Here is a 20,845-nt window from a genome sequence, read left to right on the forward strand (position 1 = left end):
CCTCCTCCACTCTCACCCATCAGCCCTGACTCCCCTCCCATAGCTTGGGGGAGAACCCAGGAGTCCTGGCTCCCTCCCCCACCCCACTTTTCTAACCCACCAGATCCCACTCCCCTCACAGAGCCAGGGATAGAACCCAGGAGTCCGGGCTCCCAGCCTCCTCTGGTCTGACCCACCAGCCCCCACTCCGCTCCCCTTCCCCCCCCCCCCAGAGCCAGGGAGAGAACCCAGGTGTCCTGGCTCCCAGCAACCCCTGCTCTGACCCACCAGCCCCCACTCCGCTCCCCTCCCCGAGCCAGGGAGAGAACCCAGGAGTCCGGGCTCCCAGCCTCCCCTGCTCTGACCCACCAGCCCCCACTCCCATCCCAGAGCTGGGGAGAGAACCCAGGAGTCCTGCTCCCAGCCCCCACTGCTCTCACCCACCAGCCCTCACTCCCCTCCCAGAGCTGAGATAGAACCCAAGAGTCCTGGCTTCCCCCCCCCCTTTCCTATCCCACCAGACCCCACCCCCCTCCCAGAGCTGGGGAGAGAACCCAGGAGTCCTGGTTCCCAGCCGCCCTGCTCTAACCACTAGCCCCCACTCCCCTCCCGGTGGTACAGGGGACCCCTGACAGCTGCATTCACACACAGCCTATAGTGCACACTCAGGAACAGATTCAAGCCTGGACACCGCTGTGTGTGCTCCTGAGTGTGCGCCTGGCACTAGCGCGGGTCTCCCCCCAGCACCATGGCCCCCTTCCTCTCCCTCTCTCACCCAGCTCCCCCCCACACTGGGCCCCACTCTCTGCCCCTTCTCCTAGGCCAGGGCATCTCACCACCACTCCCTGCCCTCCATGACACTCTGTGTCAATGCCTCATGCCAGGTGCAGCCTGGCTAGGAGATACCTGGGGGGGGGCACCTGGGTCCAACCCATGTATAGCTTAACCCCTTGATCGCCAACTGCCCAATGTACCACGGCTGCCCAGGGTACCGGGCACCACAGCTGGAAGAGATGCCCCGGGCAGGGTATAGGTGCCACGTGCTTGGCAAGCGCCTGCCCTGTGATTCTGATGGCCCAGGCAAGGCCAGTCTCTTTCGCTGGAGGGTTTGCAAAGCTGAATCTGCCCAGAACAGAGGAGCCCCCGCGCCAGCCTCGCTTACCCACTCACCAGGTGCCCAGGCAACACTACCCTTCCCCAGGCTCCTCACCCCTTGGGCTCCTTCCTGGGCTGCCCTGTTCCGGCTGGCAGGGACGAGAGGAACCCGGGTCAAAAGCAGGATGGAGGGAGCAGGCAGGGCTAACAAATGCACCAGATCTTCCCAGCCAGCTGCTTTACCCAGCACAAGCCCCTGCAAGCCAGGTGGGTGGCCATAGGCACCCCCCCCAGGCAAGACAGGATTTGCGCTCTGGGAGGGGAGTGGGGGCTGGTGGGTTAGAGCAGGGGGGGCTGGAAGCCAGGACTCCTGGGTTCTCTCCCCAGTTCGGGGAGGGAAGGGGGTCTGGTGGGTTAGAGCAGGGGGGGCTGGGAGCCAGGACTCCTGGGTTCTCTCCCCGGCTCTGGGAGGGGAGTGGGGGCTGGTGGGTTAGAGCAGGGGGGGCTGGGAGCCAGGACTCCTGGGTTCTCTCCCCAATTCGGGGAGGGAAGGGGGTCTGGTGGGTTAGAGCAGGCGGGGCTGGGAGCCAGGACTCCTGGGTTCTCTCCCCAGTTCAGGGAGGGAAGGGGGTCTGGTGGGTTAGAGCAGGGGGGGCTGGGAGCCAGGACTCCTGGGTTCTCTCCCCAATTCGGGGAGGGAAGGGGGTCTGGTGGGTTAGAGAAGGGGGGCTGGGAGCCAGGACTCCTGGGTTCTCTCCCCAGTTCAGGGAGGGAAGGGGGTCTGGTGGGTTAGAGCAGGGGGGGCTGGGAGCCAGGACTCCTGGGTTCTCTCCCCAGTTCAGGGAGGGAAGGGGGTCTGGTGGGTTAGAGAAGGGGGGCTGGGAGCCAGGACTCCTGGGTTCTCTCCCCAGTTCAGGGAGGGAAGGGGGTCTGGTGGGTTAGAGCAGGGGGGGCTGGGAGCCAGGACTCCTGGGTTCTCTCCCCAATTCGGGGAGGGAAGGGGGTCTGGTGGGTTAGAGCAGGGGGGGCTGGGAGCCAGGACTCCTGGGTTCTCTCCCCAATTCGGGGAGGGAAGGGGGGTCTGGTGGGTTAGAGCAGGGGGGGCTGGGAGCCAGGACTCCTGGGTTCTTCTAGTACCGGATCACCCCTCCCCCCAGCAGTCCCTGCTCCAGGACAGAAGCCAGCGCAGGGTCCCCGTTAGGATGCGAAGAGCACTTACCGTAAACACCCCCGCAGGCACGCAGCAGAACCTCCCGAGCTCGCTGCGGCGCCGCCAGAGCCCCGCTTTCGCCGGGACCCTGCTGCCCCCTGCTGGCCGACGGGGGAACCTCCCACTCCCAGCAGCTGGTTCCCCTGCGGATGCTTCCCCCACGGAGCAGATCACAACCTGCTGGGGTGCAGGTGGCGGGGCCTTCTGCTGGGGGGACCCCCTGGGGCTGGGCTTGAGGGAGAGGCAGGAGTGGGGGGTATGGAAGGGGAATGGGATCCTCACAGCGCTGCAGACGCTCCCGGTCTAAGCAGGGAGGCAGGGCTGTTAGTGCCCCTGTACCCATGGGGAAACTGAGGTACGGAGACACAAAGCCACTGGCGCAAGATCACATAGGGAGGCTGTGGGCAGAGCAAGGACTTGAAGCCAGGTCCAGGAGGCCCCAGCTCATATCCTAACCACTAGGCCCTGCTTCCTCTCCTCCCCCCACCCAGTGCATAGGGACGGGGGCACCCAGTAGGGTCTGTAACAGGCCGCCAGTGGAGAGACTGGCTAGATCCTCCCTGAGGTGGGGGGGAGGGGGGAGAACCCACAAGCCTGGCCCCAGGCCCCAGCCACGTCAGCAGCCATCAGGCACAGAACAGGTCGGAGGTGAACACCAAAGCTTTCCCCAGACAGCCCGGGCCCGGCCCTGCCTCCCAGCGCGCCTGCTCGCTCCATGCCCAGAGCAGGGGCTGCGAGTGCTGGTGCTGTACCGCTGCTGAACAGCTGCCAGGTCCCACCCCAGAAGTGGCTGCATCTGAGCGCAGGGCCCCTGTAGAAACAGCCCCTGCGCCACAGCCTAGAGGCGGATGCTCTTGAGCAGGTTCAGACCCAACCCAAGAGCCGCAGGAGAGCTCTGGGACTCCCTCCCACTGTACATGCTGTAAAGGGATTTGCCCACCTCTCCGAGTCACAAGAAGGCGTGTGCCCTGCCCCGCGGGTGGCTCCGGTGCCCCACAGTGGCTCCGGGCAGAGGGGGGCCGGGAATCTAGTGCACCTGCGACCAGACACAGGTGTGGAGGGGCCCAGTCTGCACCCCAGGGCAGCCACACCCCCACAAGTCAGCTCCCCCCCAACAGTCGGATCCATTTCCACTGGCAGCTTCACAGCTTTTATTGGGGGCTGGGGGGCAGTGCCCGGCCCAGTGGGGAGCGGAGCGGGGGGCCTGGCTCCGCCTCATTAAAAACCCAACCGTTAATTACAAACCGCGTACAAAAGGGGGTGGTGGTGATGGGGAAAACAGTAAAACAAAAACAAAGTTTAAAATCATTCCCACGCCTCTTTCTTAATGAGCTTGGAGGCTGCTGGGTTTTAACTCTTTGGACCCCACAACCCAGGCACCGCCCTTGCTCCTGCCACCATCCTGATCTGGGGCTCCCATGTTACCCAGAACCCTTTGCACAGAGGAGCTCTGTGCTGCAGACTCGCCGACCCCCCTCGTCCCATGCAGGAGATGCTGGGAAGAGCAGCCACCGCTGGACAGGGGCCTCAGAAGTTGGGGCCGGCTTTGTTCCTGATCCTTCCAGCCAGCTGGGCTGCACGTCTGACCCCTCCAACCACAGGGGGCTGAGGGGGATCTGCCGGGGGGTGGGGGGGACGTGCGGGGCAGCTGGGATAATCCAGGCCAAAGATTCTTTGTGCCCCTCCAAGCTCATCTTCTTTGTAAAACAACCTCCCCCGCATCTGCCGTCACTCCAGAGTGATATTGACTGAGGCCAGGGCCTCCACGGCCCATGGGGGGTACCGCTCCCGGCTGCCGTACATGGTTCTCATGAAGTCCCGGACGAACTGCGGGAACCTCTGCTCTACGATGCTCTCCCGGATCGACTGCATCAGATTCAGCTGGGAGGGGGAGCACGGGGGGGGCAGATTACACCCTGAACAGCTCGGATACTGCCCACGTCCCCTCCCGCACCGACCAGGGACAGACCCACGGGCTCACCACACGCCCAGAACCCGCCTGGCTCCGGGGAGGAAGCAGCAGCAAATGTAACAGCCCTGCTTCGCCCCCCAGCCTCCAGGGCGGTTAACGGCCGGCACAGAGGGTGGCACTCCGGGGGGCAGGCGCCCTGGGGACTCACCTGGTAGGCGATGTTGTGCACTGTGAGGAGGTGCAGGGCTGCCGTCTCGCTGCGGAACAGGGCATGCAGGAAGGCCCGGCTGTACCTGGGATGGGGAAACACCGTGGTGAAGGAGGCGCAGGCCACAGGAACCGACCCCCCCAGGGCAGCCTCGGAAGGGACAGCGCTCGAGAGACGCATGGAAGCCCCCGGCGAAGAGCCAGGGCCGAGATAAAGGCTGGGATCCAGGGTCAGTACCCTGGGGTGGGGGCAGCTTGCTGGGCGTGGGGGAAGCTCTGTCCTCCATCCCCCTCACCAGGGCAGGAGATCTGTGCTGAGGGTGGGGACCCAATGCCCCTGAGCACCAACCCACTTCAAGGTGCCTGGCACAGCAGCTGGCTCCCAGCCCATCTGCGGGGCGAGGATGTGGCCACGGGGAGGGGCCCCGCTCCCCCGACCCAGGGCACGCACCTGCGGCAGGTGGGGCAGCCGCAGTTCTCATCGATGGGCCGGAAGTCCTTGGCGAACTGCTTGTTCTTCACCGGCAGGGAGCCCCAGGGCACCAGGGCCGAGCCGAAGCGCTGGGAGAGGAAGGATCCGGCTGGTTACTGGGACGGGGTTATGGGGTGGGGTGTGATCCCAACTGCCTGCCCATCACTATGGGGCATCCCAGTACACAGAAGAGCAGCCCAGGGTGTAGACGGGCAGACTGACCCCCGCCCCGTCCCCGGGGGGCAGCCACTCACCGCCGTCCGGGTGGGGAAGACGCAGTCGAACATGTCGCAGCCCAGGGCGACGCAGACCACCAGGTCCGTGGCGTAGCTGGGGGGGAGACAGCAGCTCTGCAAACTGGCCCACGAGCATGTCGGGTCTCAGCCTAGGGCTCCCGACACCCAGCACAGCTGGGCTCCAGCCCAAGCCTGGGGAACCTCAAGAGAGGGGGTGAGATGACCCAAGCCCCCTCTGCCCCAGTGGGGGTCTCTGGAGGGCAGGGCGAGGCACATGGGTGGGGAAGGGATGTTAGGATTGGGGCCCTGCCCATGTGTGGGCCGTACCTGCCAGCCCCCAGGCATCACCCTCTTGGCGAAGGGTCACATGCTCCCCTCCCATGACCCAAGAGGAAGTGGGGTAACTAAGCAGCCATGTTTAGGCTTCAACTTGCACAATAGGCCTCAAGCGCCTGAACCCCCTTGGTTCACAGCATGAGGCAACCCCTATCCCAGGCTCCCAGGTGCCTGAACCCCCTCGGCTCGGCAGCACGAAGCACCGCTGCCCCAGGCTCCCAGGTGCCTGAACCCCCTCGGCTCGGCAGCACGAAGCACCGCTGCCCCAGGCTCCCAGGTGCCTGAACCCCCTCGGCTCGGCAGCACGAAGCACCGCTGCCCCAGGTGCCTGAACCCCCTCGGCTCGGCAGCACGAAGCACCGCTGCCCCAGGCTCCCAGGTGCCTGAACCCCCTCGGCTCGGCAGCACGAAGCACCGCTGCCCCAGGCTCCCAGGTGCCTGAACCCCCTCGGCTCGGCAGCACGAAGCACCGCTGCCCCAGGCTCCCAGGTGCCTGAACCCCCTCGGCTCGGCAGCACGAAGCACCGCTGCCCCAGGCTCCCAGGTGCCTGAACCCCCTCGGCTCGGCAGCATGAAGCACCGCTGCCCCAGGTGCCTGAACCCCCTCGGCTCGGCAGCACGAAGCACCGCTGCCCCAGGCTCCCAGGTGCCTGAACCCCCTCGGCTCGGCAGCACGAAGCACCGCTGCCCCAGGCTCCCAGGTGCCTGAACCCCCTCGGCTCGGCAGCACGAAGCACCGCTGCCCCAGGTGCCTGAACCCCCTCGGCTCGGCAGCACGAAGCACCGCTGCCCCAGGCTCCCAGGTGCCTGAACCCCCTCGGCTCGGCAGCACGAAGCACCGCTGCCCCAGGCTCCCAGGTGCCTGAACCCCCTCGGCTCGGCAGCACGAAGCACCGCTGCCCCAGGCTCCCAGGTGCCTGAACCCCCTCGGCTCGGCAGCACGAAGCACCGCTGCCCCAGGCTCCCAGGTGCCTGAACCCCCTCGGCTCGGCAGCACGAAGCACCGCTGCCCCAGGCTCCCAGGTGCCTGAACCCCCTCGGCTCGGCAGCACGAAGCACCGCTGCCCCAGGCTCCCAGGTGCCTGAACCCCCTCGGCTCGGCAGCACGAAGCACCGCTGCCCCAGGCTCCCAGGTGCCTGAACCCCCTCGGCTCGGCAGCACGAAGCACCGCTGCCCCAGGCTCCCAGGTGCCTGAACCCCCTCGGCTCGGCAGCACGAAGCACCGCTGCCCCAGGCTCCCAGGTGCCTGAACCCCCTCGGCTCGGCAGCACGAAGCACCGCTGCCCCAGGTGCCTGAACCCCCTCGGCTCGGCAGCACGAAGCACCGCTGCCCCAGGCTCCCAGGTGCCTGAACCCCCTCGGCTCGGCAGCACGAAGCACCGCTGCCCCAGGTGCCTGAACCCCCTCGGCTCGGCAGCATGAAGCACCGCTGCCCCAGGCTCCCAGGTGCCTGAACCCCCTCGGCTCGGCAGCATGAAGCACCGCTGCCCCAGGCTCCCAGGTGCCTGAACCCCCTCGGCTCGGCAGCACGAAGCACCGCTGCCCCAGGCTCCCAGGTGCCTGAACCCCCTCGGCTCGGCAGCACGAAGCACCGCTGCCCCAGGCTCCCAGGTGCCTGAACCCCCTCGGCTCGGCAGCACGAAGCACCGCTGCCCCAGGCTCCCAGGTGCCTGAACCCCCTCGGCTCGGCAGCACGAAGCACCGCTGCCCCAGGCTCCCAGGTGCCTGAACCCCCTCGGCTCGGCAGCATGAAGCACCGCTGCCCCAGGTGCCTGAACCCCCTCGGCTCGGCAGCATGAAGCACCGCTGCCCCAGGCTCCCAGGTGCCTGAACCCCCTTGGCTCGGCAGCATGAAGCACCGCTGCCCCAGGCTCCCAGGTGCCTGAACCCCCTCGGCTCGGCAGCACGAAGCACCGCTGCCCCAGGCTCCCAGGTGCCTGAACCCCCTCGGCTCGGCAGCATGAAGCACCGCTGCCCCAGGCTCCCAGGTGCCTGAACCCCCTCGGCTCGGCAGCATGAAGCACCGCTGCCCCAGGTGCCTGAACCCCCTCGGCTCGGCAGCACGAAGCACCGCTGCCCCAGGTGCCTGAACCCCCTCGGCTCGGCAGCATGAAGCACCGCTGCCCCAGGCTCCCAGGTGCCTGAACCCCCTCGGCTCGGCAGCACGAAGCACCGCTGCCCCAGGTGCCTGAACCCCCTCGGCTCGGCAGCATGAAGCACCGCTGCCCCAGGCTCCCAGGTGCCTGAACCCCCTCGGCTCGGCAGCACGAAGCACCGCTGCCCCAGGCTCCCAGGTGCCTGAACCCCCTCGGCTCGGCAGCATGAAGCACCGCCTGCCCCAGGCTCCCAGGTGCCTGAACCCCCTCGGCTCGGCAGCATGAAGCACCGCTGCCCCAGGTGCCTGAACCCCCTCGGCCCGGCAGCACGAAGCACCGCTGCCCCAGGCTCCCAGGTGCCTGAACCCCCTCGGCTCGGCAGCATGAAGCACCGCTGCCCCAGGTGCCTGAACCCCCTCGGCCCGGCAGCACGAAGCACCGCTGCCCCAGGCTCCCAGGTGCCTGAACCCCCTCGGCTCGGCAGCACGAAGCACCGCTGCCCCAGGCTCCCAGGTGCCTGAACCCCCTCGGCTCGGCAGCACGAAGCACCGCTGCCCCAGGCTCCCAGGTGCCTGAACCCCCTCGGCTCGGCAGCACGAAGCACCGCTGCCCCAGGCTCCCAGGTGCCTGAACCCCCTCGGCTCGGCAGCACGAAGCACCGCTGCCCCAGGCTCCCAGGTGCCTGAACCCCCTCGGCCCGGCAGCACGAAGCACCGCTGCCCCAGGCTCCCAGGTGCCTGAACCCCCTCGGCCCGGCAGCACGAAGCACCGCTGCCCCAGGCTCCCAGGTGCCTGAACCCCCTCGGCCCGGCAGCACGAAGCACCGCTGCCCCAGGCTCCCAGGTGCCTGAACCCCCTCGGCTCGGCAGCACGAAGCACCGCTGCCCCAGGCTCCCAGGTGCCTGAACCCCCTCGGCTCGGCAGCACGAAGCACCGCTGCCCCAGGCTCCCAGGTGCCTGAACCCCCTCGGCTCGGCAGCACGAAGCACCGCTGCCCCAGGCTCCCAGGTGCCTGAACCCCCTCGGCTCGGCAGCACGAAGCACCGCTGCCCCAGGCTCCCAGGTGCCTGAACCCCCTCGGCTCGGCAGCACGAAGCACCGCTGCCCCAGGTGCCTGAACCCCCTCGGCTCGGCAGCACGAAGCACCGCTGCCCCAGGCTCCCAGGTGCCTGAACCCCCTCGGCTCGGCAGCACGAAGCACCGCTGCCCCAGGTGCCTGAACCCCCTCGGCTCGGCAGCATGAAGCACCGCTGCCCCAGGCTCCCAGGTGCCTGAACCCCCTCGGCTCGGCAGCATGAAGCACCGCTGCCCCAGGCTCCCAGGTGCCTGAACCCCCTCGGCTCGGCAGCACGAAGCACCGCTGCCCCAGGCTCCCAGGTGCCTGAACCCCCTCGGCTCGGCAGCATGAAGCACCGCCTGCCCCAGGCTCCCAGGTGCCTGAACCCCCTCGGCTCGGCAGCACGAAGCACCGCTGCCCCAGGTGCCTGAACCCCCTCGGCTCGGCAGCACGAAGCACCGCTGCCCCAGGCTCCCAGGTGCCTGAACCCCCTCGGCTCGGCAGCACGAAGCACCGCTGCCCCAGGTGCCTGAACCCCCTCGGCTCGGCAGCATGAAGCACCGCTGCCCCAGGCTCCCAGGTGCCTGAACCCCCTCGGCTCGGCAGCACGAAGCACCGCTGCCCCAGGCTCCCAGGTGCCTGAACCCCCTCGGCTCGGCAGCACGAAGCACCGCTGCCCCAGGCTCCCAGGTGCCTGAACCCCCTCGGCTCGGCAGCACGAAGCACCGCTGCCCCAGGCTCCCAGGTGCCTGAACCCCCTCGGCTCGGCAGCACGAAGCACCGCTGCCCCAGGCTCCCAGGTGCCTGAACCCCCTCGGCTCGGCAGCACGAAGCACCGCTGCCCCAGGCTCCCAGGTGCCTGAACCCCCTCGGCCCGGCAGCACGAAGCACCGCTGCCCCAGGCTCCCAGGTGCCTGAACCCCCTCGGCCCGGCAGCACGAAGCACCGCTGCCCCAGGCTCCCAGGTGCCTGAACCCCCTCGGCCCGGCAGCACGAAGCACCGCTGCCCCAGGCTCCCAGGTGCCTGAACCCCCTCGGCTCGGCAGCACGAAGCACCGCTGCCCCAGGCTCCCAGGTGCCTGAACCCCCTCGGCTCGGCAGCACGAAGCACCGCTGCCCCAGGCTCCCAGGTGCCTGAACCCCCTCGGCTCGGCAGCACAAAGCACCGCTGCCCCAGGCTCCCAGGTGCCTGAACCCCCTCGGCTCGGCAGCACGAAGCACCGCTGCCCCAGGTGCCTGAACCCCCTCGGCTCGGCAGCACGAAGCACCGCTGCCCCAGGTGCCTGAACCCCCTCGGCTCGGCAGCACGAAGCACCGCTGCCCCAGGCTCCCAGGTGCCTGAACCCCCTCGGCTCGGCAGCACGAAGCACCGCTGCCCCAGGTGCCTGAACCCCCTCGGCTCGGCAGCATGAAGCACCGCTGCCCCAGGCTCCCAGGTGCCTGAACCCCCTCGGCTCGGCAGCACGAAGCACCGCTGCCCCAGGTGCCTGAACCCCCTCGGCTCGGCAGCACGAAGCACCGCTGCCCCAGGCTCCCAGGTGCCTGAACCCCCTCGGCTCGGCAGCACGAAGCACCGCTGCCCCAGGTGCCTGAACCCCCTCGGCTCGGCAGCATGAAGCACCGCTGCCCCAGGCTCCCAGGTGCCTGAACCCCCTCGGCTCGGCAGCACGAAGCACCGCTGCCCCAGGCTCCCAGGTGCCTGAACCCCCTCGGCTCGGCAGCACGAAGCACCGCTGCCCCAGGCTCCCAGGTGCCTGAACCCCCTCGGCTCGGCAGCACGAAGCACCGCTGCCCCAGGCTCCCAGGTGCCTGAACCCCCTCGGCTCGGCAGCACGAAGCACCGCTGCCCCAGGCTCCCAGGTGCCTGAACCCCCTCGGCCCGGCAGCACGAAGCACCGCTGCCCCAGGCTCCCAGGTGCCTGAACCCCCTCGGCCCGGCAGCACGAAGCACCGCTGCCCCAGGCTCCCAGGTGCCTGAACCCCCTCGGCTCGGCAGCACGAAGCACCGCTGCCCCAGGCTCCCAGGTGCCTGAACCCCCTCGGCTCGGCAGCACGAAGCACCGCTGCCCCAGGCTCCCAGGTGCCTGAACCCCCTCGGCTCGGCAGCACGAAGCACCGCTGCCCCAGGTGCCTGAACCCCCTCGGCTCGGCAGCACGAAGCACCGCTGCCCCAGGCTCCCAGGTGCCTGAACCCCCTCGGCTCGGCAGCACGAAGCACCGCTGCCCCAGGCTCCCAGGTGCCTGAACCCCCTCGGCTCGGCAGCACGAAGCACCGCTGCCCCAGGCTCCCAGGTGCCTGAACCCCCTCGGCTCGGCAGCACGAAGCACCGCTGCCCCAGGCTCCCAGGTGCCTGAACCCCCTCGGCTCGGCAGCACGAAGCACCGCTGCCCCAGGCTCCCAGGTGCCTGAACCCCCTCGGCTCGGCAGCATGAAGCACCGCTGCCCCAGGTGCCTGAACCCCCTCGGCCCGGCAGCACGAAGCACCGCTGCCCCAGGCTCCCAGGTGCCTGAACCCCCTCGGCTCGGCAGCACGAAGCACCGCTGCCCCAGGCTCCCAGGTGCCTGAACCCCCTCGGCTCGGCAGCACGAAGCACCGCTGCCCCAGGCTCCCAGGTGCCTGAACCCCCTCGGCTCGGCAGCACGAAGCACCGCTGCCCCAGGCTCCCAGGTGCCTGAACCCCCTCGGCTCGGCAGCACGAAGCACCGCTGCCCCAGGCTCCCAGGTGCCTGAACCCCCTCGGCTCGGCAGCACGAAGCACCGCTGCCCCAGGCTCCCAGGTGCCTGAACCCCCTCGGCTCGGCAGCACGAAGCACCGCTGCCCCAGGCTCCCAGGTGCCTGAACCCCCTCGGCTCGGCAGCACGAAGCACCGCTGCCCCAGGCTCCCAGGTGCCTGAACCCCCTCGGCTCGGCAGCACGAAGCACCGCTGCCCCAGGCTCCCAGGTGCCTGAACCCCCTCGGCTCGGCAGCACGAAGCACCGCTGCCCCAGGCTCCCAGGTGCCTGAACCCCCTCGGCTCGGCAGCACGAAGCACCGCTGCCCCAGGCTCCCAGGTGCCTGAACCCCCTCGGCTCGGCAGCACGAAGCACCGCTGCCCCAGGCTCCCAGGTGCCTGAACCCCCTCGGCTCGGCAGCACGAAGCACCGCTGCCCCAGGCTCCCAGGTGCCTGAACCCCCTCGGCTCGGCAGCACGAAGCACCGCTGCCCCAGGTGCCTGAACCCCCTCGGCTCGGCAGCACGAAGCACCGCTGCCCCAGGTGCCTGAACCCCCTCGGCTCGGCAGCACGAAGCACCGCTGCCCCAGGCTCCCAGGTGCCTGAACCCCCTCGGCTCGGCAGCACGAAGCACCGCTGCCCCAGGCTCCCAGGTGCCTGAACCCCCTCGGCTCGGCAGCACGAAGCACCGCTGCCCCAGGTGCCTGAACCCCCTCGGCTCGGCAGCACGAAGCACCGCTGCCCCAGGCTCCCAGGTGCCTGAACCCCCTCGGCTCGGCAGCATGAAGCACCGCTGCCCCACGGGCTGGGCCAAAGCTCAGCGCAGCGGGTGCTGCGTAGCCGGAACAATCCCTGAGCCAGTCCCCCGAGATGCCAACCCAGCCGAAAGCTCCAGGAGAAGTGGGAGCCGGCGCCGCTCAGCGCCGACACCTACCCGACCCCCATGAGGTAGCGGGGCTTCCCCCTTGGGAGGCGGTCGGTGCTGAGGGTCACCATCCTCCAGAAGTGGTCCTTTGCCTCGCCGCCGCTCAGCCCCCCGATGGCAAAGCCGGGCACGTCCCGCTGCGTCATCTCTGGGAATGGAAACAGAGCTGGGAAGGTCCCGTCCCTAAGGGGGGAGGGGGAGGGCAGGATCGCTCCCACCCACACCCTCGTGAGGGTCTCCACAAGCTAAGGGGGCAGATGCAGCTTCTACACCCCCTTGCTTTGCCCCACCCCAGGGTGTGCCCCCATCCCATGGGTTAGCGCCCTCAGTCTTGCCAGCAGCTCCAGATCCTACCCCAAAGCCAGCTGGGGGCTACCCGCCGCAGGCATCACAGCCCCGCACAGCTCCCACGACCAAGCGGGGCTGGCGACCCCAAACCAGGCCCTGCTCGGCTTCCCGGCAGCTCCGGTAGGGTGACCAGATGTCCCGATTTTATAGGGACAGTCCCGATCTTTGGGACTTTATCTTATATAGGCGCCTATTACCCCCCCACCCCCGTCCCGATTTTTCACACTTGCTGTCTGGTCACTGTACGCTCCGGAGAGGTGAAACCGCTCAGCAACAGGTCCAGGAGCACCAAGGCCCCGCCCGAGATCCGGCCCGTCCCAGGGAGCTCACAGTCTATCTAGACACGGGGAGAATTACCATTGTCCAGGTCTCCGTTACCTTCCAGACACTTGGTGCGGAGGGCAGGGTCCAGCCCGCCCTGGATGATGGCGAAGAGGTTCTGCTTGTCGGGTTTGCTGTTGGCGGCGATGCAGCGGTCCAGCCAGCGGATCGACCTGCAACGCACGCGGCCCGCTCAGTCCCTGCCACCCCACGGGAGAGTCGGAGGCAGCGGGGCCTCACGGATAGAGCCCTGGACTGGGACTTGGTTCTGTTCCCGGCCCTGCCCCCGACCTGCTGCACCACCCTGCGCAAGCCACTTCACCGCCCCGTGCCTCAGTTTCCCCATCTGTCAAAAGGGGATAGTCATGATAGGGACCTGCTTCGGAAAGCACTTGGAGATCGACGGACACGCAGCTCAGTCGGGAACTAGGGATTAGCCCTGTCCCCATGTTAGAGATGGGAAAACGAGGCAGAGCGAGTCAGCGACTGAAGCCATCAGATGGCCGGGTCAGGTCCAGAACCCTGGTATCCTGATTCCCACCCCAGTGGCGTACCCAGCCTCCCTGTTAGAGTCCCACTGTACCCCGCACATCCGGGGGTACCCCCGCCAAGGAGGAACACGCAGGCAGGGCAGCACGGTGACAAAAATCAGACTCCAGAGATGACAACCCACACGGGGGGTGAACTGGGCGAGAGGGGAACGCCCTCGGACTGCCCGCAGCTGGGACCCCCAGGCGACGAGGCTCCGGCCTGCCGAGGGTTAAACCCACCCCCCCTCACACCCCACCAAGCTCCTGGGGCGAGGGATAAAGCAGGGGGCAGGGGAGCCCGTGTGGGGCACCTGCCCATCATCCGGACACCGCTGCTTGGGGAAGGCTCTGCTGGGAATTATCCACCAGGCACAGAAGTGGGGGGCACTACAGAGACTCGACGAACCTGTACATGGCTTCCTCCACCCGGGGCCCCGTGACGGTGCTGCTCACCACGTCATCCAGCTGCATCATGATGTCTGAGCCTAGGAAGGGAACGAGGGAGAGGCAGTCTGAGCTGGGCCCCGCGAGCCGGGGGAGGGCCAATCTCTAGGGGGATGGCTCCGATTCTCTGCCCTGAACTTCACATCCCCGCCCAGAACAGGACCCAAGAATCCTGGCTCCCAACCCCCTGCCCTCCACTCTAACCAATGCAGCCCACTCCCCTTCCAGATCAGGGAGAGAACCCAGGAGTCCTGGCTCCCAGCCCCCCTCCCCTCAACCCACTAGACCCCACTATGCTTTAACCAAAGGAAAAGCATCCACAACAATTAACGTCTTCAAAGCACTGACCCCTCCCAAGCCCTGTTGCAGGACCGGGGCCTAAACCGTTTCCAGAGTGACGTTAGCTTCACTCTTCCCGATTTCCCAGGGCAGTTTCTTTTTCCACTCCACCAGGGGCTCCCCTTCAGGCCGAGCCAAGCCGCAGGCCTGGGGTTCCCGCTGGTGCCAAGGCAGCGTCTCAGCTGATCTCCCACCAGCAGCTCACTGACAGCTCCCGGGACTGAGCGCCCACGCGGCGTGACTCTGACCACCGAGGCAGGCCGAGCAGCTGCTGGAGGACGGAGAAACCAGCCTCCCAAAGACTGGGCTTCTCCGAGACGAGCCGTGAAAGCCAGGGACAGAGTTTCAAGCCACTCGACTCTGTTTGGTGGAGATCTCTCCCGTCTTATTCGCCCAGCGCACGCCACCAACTCTGCTCTGAGTCACACGATGATGGGCAGCTCTGAACACAGCACTTTTCCCAGCAGGGCGCCCACTGGAGGAATTAGCAGGGAATTTTCCCTGCTCTTTCCTGGAGAGTTTGTTTCCCCCCCCCACCCCTTACTGTCCTTTTGGTTCCTTTAAGGAGCCAAGCTCCGAAGGCCGATGCCTGTTATTTAACCCCACACACGCCCCCCTGCAGACAGAAAGGAGAATGAAGTATCTCTATGGCCTGCTGCGGCTGCTGAGTCGGGGGGGGGGGGGGAGTTATTTAATTACCCCTCTGAGGGTGGCTGGCACTTGACGTGGTCTGAGACCCACCAGACTCATTCCACTAAGCAGCCAGCCGTGACTTTCCATCGCTCCCAGCGCCGGCAGGATTCGAACGGGCAGCCCGGCATGGGAAGGTACCAGAGTGACCGGTTCCCTGGTCTCTCCCTGCACCGGTGCGGCAGTACACGAGGCAACGTGCGACCCACGGAAGCAACGCGCCAGGGCTCAGCCCCACCAGGAGCTGGATTTCCACAGGCAACAGGGAATTAGGGAGGCAGAACGTAACAGAAGGGGGGAGGTCTGGCCAGAGCTCACCCCACGGGCCGAACTCCATGGGGAGATTCGATAACCACAGAAGCGGATCTCACTTACCCCCCTTCTTCCCCCAGAGCACAGCAACCCTCCGATACTGCCCTGGGGCGCTGGGATAAACACTCCCCGATGAGCGCCCCACCCTGCCCCAGCAGGATAGCACCAGGGCACTGGGGTCAGCACTGCCTCCAAGCACCCCCTACAGAGTTACCAGCTCAGATTCAAAATCCCTTTTCTAGGTTGGTCTGCACCTTGGGGAGCCTTTTTAAAGGACAAGCCCATCCTGTACAGTCACTGGCAGGCACCAGGGACCCAGCCAGCGGCTCCCAAACAGCACGAGTTACCCAGCGCGTTCTGGATTTCGATGGATTTCTCCGGCGTCAGCAGGATCTCTTCCCCATCGTATGGAGACCGGAAGCGGACGCCCTCCTCCGTCACCTCGGACAGCTCCACCAGGGAGACCATCTGGAACCCGCCGCTGTCCTGTGAACAAGCCCATCAAGAGCTAGAGAATACCGGGCCTGGGGGCGCTGAGATTATGCCAGAGATACTGTCCTGGGGTCAAGGGTGCAACACAGGGAGAAGGGAGGCTGGACAGCTTGAGGGAGGGGACCAGAGACTCCAGGCCTCTGCTTGGAGCCCACTCCAGGTTGACAGTGGCCCATCTACCTCAGTTGTTCCATGGGGCCATCACTGGAGCATCCGAGCACTTCAGTCATTAGTGAGCTTGCTTGCAACGCCCTCTTTGCAGATGGGGAAACTGAGGCACGGGGAAACTGAGGCACGGGCAGTCACTGCAAGTCCCAAGTCCTGCAGGGAGTCAGCCGCAGAGCCGGGAATCAAACCCAGATCCCCCAAGTGCCAGACCAACGCCTTCACCACGAGGCCCCTTGCTAGTCACCCTCTCCCGGGTGCTCAGTGAGGCAAATGGTGCTAAACAGCAGACTCAGAGGCTTCCCCGCTTGCCGCTGGGGCAGCAAAGAGGCATGTTAGCTATGGGCAGCATCTTGGAGGGAGCTTGCCCTGCTGGTGCCCAGGCTGAGCCTGTAGGTACACAGTAGAGAAGCCGCTTCCACGTGGGACCTTCCACTAGCACTAAATGTACTCTCTGCATTATCTAGTAGGTGTATAATGGTAGCACCTAGGCACCCATCATGGCCCATTGTGCTAGGGGCTGTATATTATGTATTAGGTGTATTACGGTAGCACCTAGGACCCCATGGCGGTACGAGGTGCTGTACAAACCCAGAACAAAACAACAGTCAAGAAAAGCCCCAGATAAGAAAAGCCGGCCGCCACGTAAGAGTTAGCACAGGGGAAACATGCCGGAGGTCCATGATGCAACCCAGCTCTGAAATGTCGTGGCACGCTACCCACAAGGGCCCCAATCCTGACCACCCACCCTGCACACTGCCCAGAGGAGCCCCGATTCACCCCCCAGAGCCAACCTCCCATGAGAGGCTGCCAGAGTGCCTGGCTTCTAACCTGCTTCCCCCTATTGCCACCAATCCACAGGGATCAGGCCTCTGGAACATGCCTCCTCGCCCAGCCCTGGCGAGCCCCACTCACCGTGAGAAGGTTCTGTTGCCAGTTCATGAACCCGTGAAGGCCGTTGGCTTGTTTGATGAGCTCAGGCCCCTGCGGTGGATTTAGAGGGGTTAGAAATGTGAACACAAGCCCAAGGCTTCTCCAGAAACCAGACCTCCAGAAGCACCAGCTAACAACTCCCCCCAACCAGGATTGCACCCGCCCTACAGACGACTCCTAGATTACAGGGACAGGGACACTCACCGGCCTCATGCCCAGGTGGCAGTGAGGGTCAGACAACCACAAGCCTCACTCATGGCCAGGTGCTAGATACGTGTGGGGGGGAATTAGACCCCCTGGGTGGGGAGGGTCGGGTCACTAATCAGCCTCATGCCCAGGTGGTAGGTGGGGGAGGGGAGGTGGGGGGTCAGGCCCCGGAGCCGGGGGGGGGGGGTGTCACTCACCGGCCTCATGCCCAGGTGGTAGATAGGGGAGGGGAAGGGAGATGGGGGTCATGCCCCCCAGCCGGGAGGGGGCGGGGGGGTCACTCACCAGCCTCATGCCCAGGTGGTAGGTGGGGGGGAGGGAGATGGGGGTCAGGCCCCCCAGCCGGGGGGGTCACTCACCGGCCTCATGCCCAGGTGGTAGGTGGGGGGGGAGGGAGGTGGGGGTCAGGCCCCCAGCCGGGGGGTCACTCACCGGCCTCATGCCCAGGTGGTAGGTGGGTGGGGGAGGTGGGGGTCAGGCCCCCAGCCGGGGGGGTCACTCACCGGCCTCATGCCCAGGTGGTAGGTGGGTGGGGGAGGTGGGGGTCAGGCCCCCAGCCGGGGGGGTCACTCACCGGCCTCATGCCCAGGTGGTAGGTGGGGGGGGAGGTGGGGGTCAGGCCCCCAGCCGGGGGGGTCACTCACCGGCCTCATGCCCAGGTGGGAGGTGGGGGGGAGGTGGGGGTCAGGCCCCCAGCCGGGGGGGTCACTCACCGGCCTCATGCCCAGGTGGGAGGTGGGGGGGAGGTGGGGGTCAGGCCCCCAGCCGGGGGGGTCACTCACCGGCCTCATGCCCAGGTGGGAGGTGGGGGGGAGGTGGGGGTCAGGCCCCCAGCCGGGGGGGTCACTCACCGGCCTCATGCCCAGGTGGGAGGTGGGGGGGAGGTGGGGGTCAGGCCCCCAGCCGGGGGGGTCACTCACCGGCCTCATGCCCAGGTGGTAGGTGTTGCCCAGGCAGATGCGGCAGCCCAGCCCCTCCAGCTGCCGGGCCGTGATCCCCTTCATGGTGCCCTGCGTGCCCACGGGCATGAAGACTGGGCTGAGCACGGGGCCGTGCGGCAGCCGCAGTTCGCAGGCCCGGGCCTTGCTCAGCCCGCACTCGGCCACCACGCGCAGGGACAGCGCCGGGCCGCAACTGCTGGGCGCCGCCATCTTGGCCTGGGAGTCACGTGACGCCTCCTTGGGCGCCGCCATCTTGGGGACGGTCATGTGATTCCGAGCCGCTCTCGTTGCCTTGGCAACGCGGATATGGGGGTAGCAAAGCAGCTGTCATGTTCAGGCTTCAGCCTCCCAACTAGGCCCGAGCCCTCTCGTGCCCCAGAGCGACACGCTCCCCTTCTCCGGCCCCCCAATAGCCCGAGCCCCCTCGTGCCCCAGAGCAACACCCCCCCACTCCAGCCCCCCAACAACCCAAGCCCCCTCATGTCCCAGAGCAAATCCCACAATGGCCAAGCCTCTCATGCCCCAGAGCAATGTGCCCCCTGCTCCTGCCCACCAAGGGCCCAAGCCCCCTTGCACCCCAGAGCAAAACATCCCACACTCTTCCCCCCAAACACCCAAGCCCCCTCATGCCCTAGAGCACAGAACCCCTGCTCCAGCCCCCAAAAGAGCAAGATACTGATTTGCAGAGAAATCACCTCCCTAAACCTTATTAGAAAGCAGTTGGGAGGCGCTAATAAGGGGCCGATTGAATTAGGTGTGGCAGGGGTCAGGTGTGTGGAGTCAGGTTGCTGAGTGAGGGCATCAAGGCTCCTAGTATATAGGACCAGGAGTGGCAACTGGAGGTGTCTGGCAGGCAGGTGTAAAGGGAAGATAGCAAGTAAGTGGGTTCTTTGTCTTCTTCAATAAAGTGTGGGGGTTATGCTTGATCTGCTAAGGCCTCTAGGTAGGCTCTGCTATGCCCCAAAGAGGAGTGCAGAAATATTAGTCAGGGAGGGGGCTTACAATGTGGTAGGGTTGGTGTCAGGGTGTTTTTCTGCAGCTCCAGGGTTATGAGTTTTTTATTCCTCTTGTGAATAACTTTCAATGCTGGGTGTAAGAGGAGGCCCATTTTTGTATGGCCTGTAGCTAACTGTGGGACTAAAACTTGGGGCAGTCCTTGAAATGAGGGCTAATTGATGTCTGTCTCTAATCCTTCCTAGGGGGAGATGATTGGGCATGTTAGTTATGACTGATGACCTTGCTGAGATAGGGACCCTCCTGACTGGGAGGCCAGTGTTTTCCTTAACCCTGTCAGGTATTCTGGCCCTGCAGTGAGGGTGTGTGGTGTGGCATCTGTGCCTGCCTAGGTCAGGAGGTGATGAGAGAAAGCGCAAAGCATGTACAATAAGGGAGGATATTGAAAAGAGCCTGCCAAGTTCTACTCTCCCCAACTTGTAACACAAGAGCAAGGGAACAATTAAAATGAAAGGTGGCAAATTCAAGATGGATAAGAGGAAATGCGCTTCCAAGTGGTGCATAATTAAACAGTGAAGGTTCATGTCCTGGGATGTCATGGAAGCACTAAGTCTTAGATGACTTTAATAGTGCTCTCCAGAAACCAGGCTCTCTGGAGTCTTAGTCCATATCTTTTTGTAAAGCTTTTCAGAAGGGCCCTAAAACCTCATGATTTTTCCTTCGCTGCAGCTAGCTCGGACTGGTGTTGGAGACTGGTTGGTGAGCTATGTGGACCTGGGGCTGAGCTGACCTGGCAGCTCCTAGGTGTCTTTTCTTGTTAGCTGAAAAGTAATGGCCTGTTGATCTGTATTTGTTCAGTACCTAGCACGCTGGAGGCCAGGTCTGCGGCTGGTGCGCTGAGGTGCTGCTGCGATAGGAATATGTGGTAATACAGGGGACTGGACAGTAAAGGCAAATGTCTTGGGGTGGGCTGCCTGCGGGCCGGGCTATGGGGTGTGGTGTGAGTAGCAAACCTTGGGACAGACCAGCTTTGCAAGCAAAGGGGGCTGGGTGTTATTCAGGGGGTGCAAGCCCTGTACATGCTGTATCTGTTCTGTCGCTAGAGAGGCTGTGGGCCTGCAAGGAGATAAAGCCAGCACCTTTCTCCCACCACCCCTGAAAGGCACAGACTCCATAGCCCAGCAGTGCCAGGCTGCCTCCATGGCTATGGAACAAAAAGATTCTGACTGACTGTGCTTTGGGGGTGGGGGGTGCATTTCTAGGGAGGTTATGGAAAGAATGTGCAGCCTCTGTATGCTAGAGGGCCCTGTGTGCTAGGTGCTACAGATACCTAATGAGAGACTGAGGCTTGGAGCCTGACTAAACAAGGAACCATCATGGGGAAACTGAGGCACCCAGCTGATGTGAGGTGCTCCAGGGAGTCTATGGCCGAACCAGGAATCCAACCCCTATCGCCAGAGTTCCAGCCCAGCATGTCGAGCATGAGCTCCTCCCTCCTTGCAGGCTGAGCCCTGGCCTTTCAAATGGTTTCCTAGCAGGGCGCAGCAAGAATCTGTAGGCGAAGCCTGGCCCATTTACTGGACTGAGCTCCCCTGCGTGTGCTCCTGACTGGAAACAAATTGAGGGCTGTCTCCGTAGCAAACAGCCAGCTGCCTGTGCAAACCCCAGCTGGAAATCTGGGTAATAGATTTAAGCTGGTGAGGGATTTAATTAGTTCTACCCAGAAAGCCAGAGGTGGGGAAAAGAGAAATCATTTGCTGCTGGCCCATCACTTATTTTCATGGGCTCCCTTGTCACCTCTCCAGTTCAATCATTCTGCCCGTTCAGCCCCGGTAATACCTCTCTGCATCTGCAAGCAACAAAAATCAATGGTTTTTTTTCTTGTCCTTTTGGAACACCGTGTTCTCCCCTGCACAGCAATTCAGTGT

At 65.2% G+C, this 20,845-nt stretch overlaps 1 protein-coding gene across 1 annotated transcript; it reads right to left on the reverse strand.

Moving 5' to 3' along the window:
* Window positions 1-4,012: 4,012 nt before the first annotated feature.
* Window positions 4,013-18,215, reverse strand: QTRT1 (queuine tRNA-ribosyltransferase catalytic subunit 1). Its single transcript, XM_065419716.1, has 10 exons — window positions 17,943-18,215; window positions 16,798-16,866; window positions 15,573-15,711; window positions 13,847-13,925; window positions 12,968-13,083; window positions 12,251-12,389; window positions 5,130-5,205; window positions 4,855-4,964; window positions 4,405-4,489; window positions 4,013-4,165 (listed from the first exon to the last, which is right to left on the reverse strand). Exons 1-10 carry the CDS (start codon window positions 18,213-18,215, stop codon window positions 4,013-4,015), a joined length of 1,239 nt encoding a protein of 412 aa, XP_065275788.1.
* Window positions 18,216-20,845: the final 2,630 nt, after the last annotated feature.

Source organism: Emys orbicularis, chromosome 19 (genome assembly GCF_028017835.1).
Source record: "Emys orbicularis isolate rEmyOrb1 chromosome 19, rEmyOrb1.hap1, whole genome shotgun sequence".
NCBI lineage: Eukaryota > Metazoa > Chordata > Testudines > Emydidae > Emys > Emys orbicularis.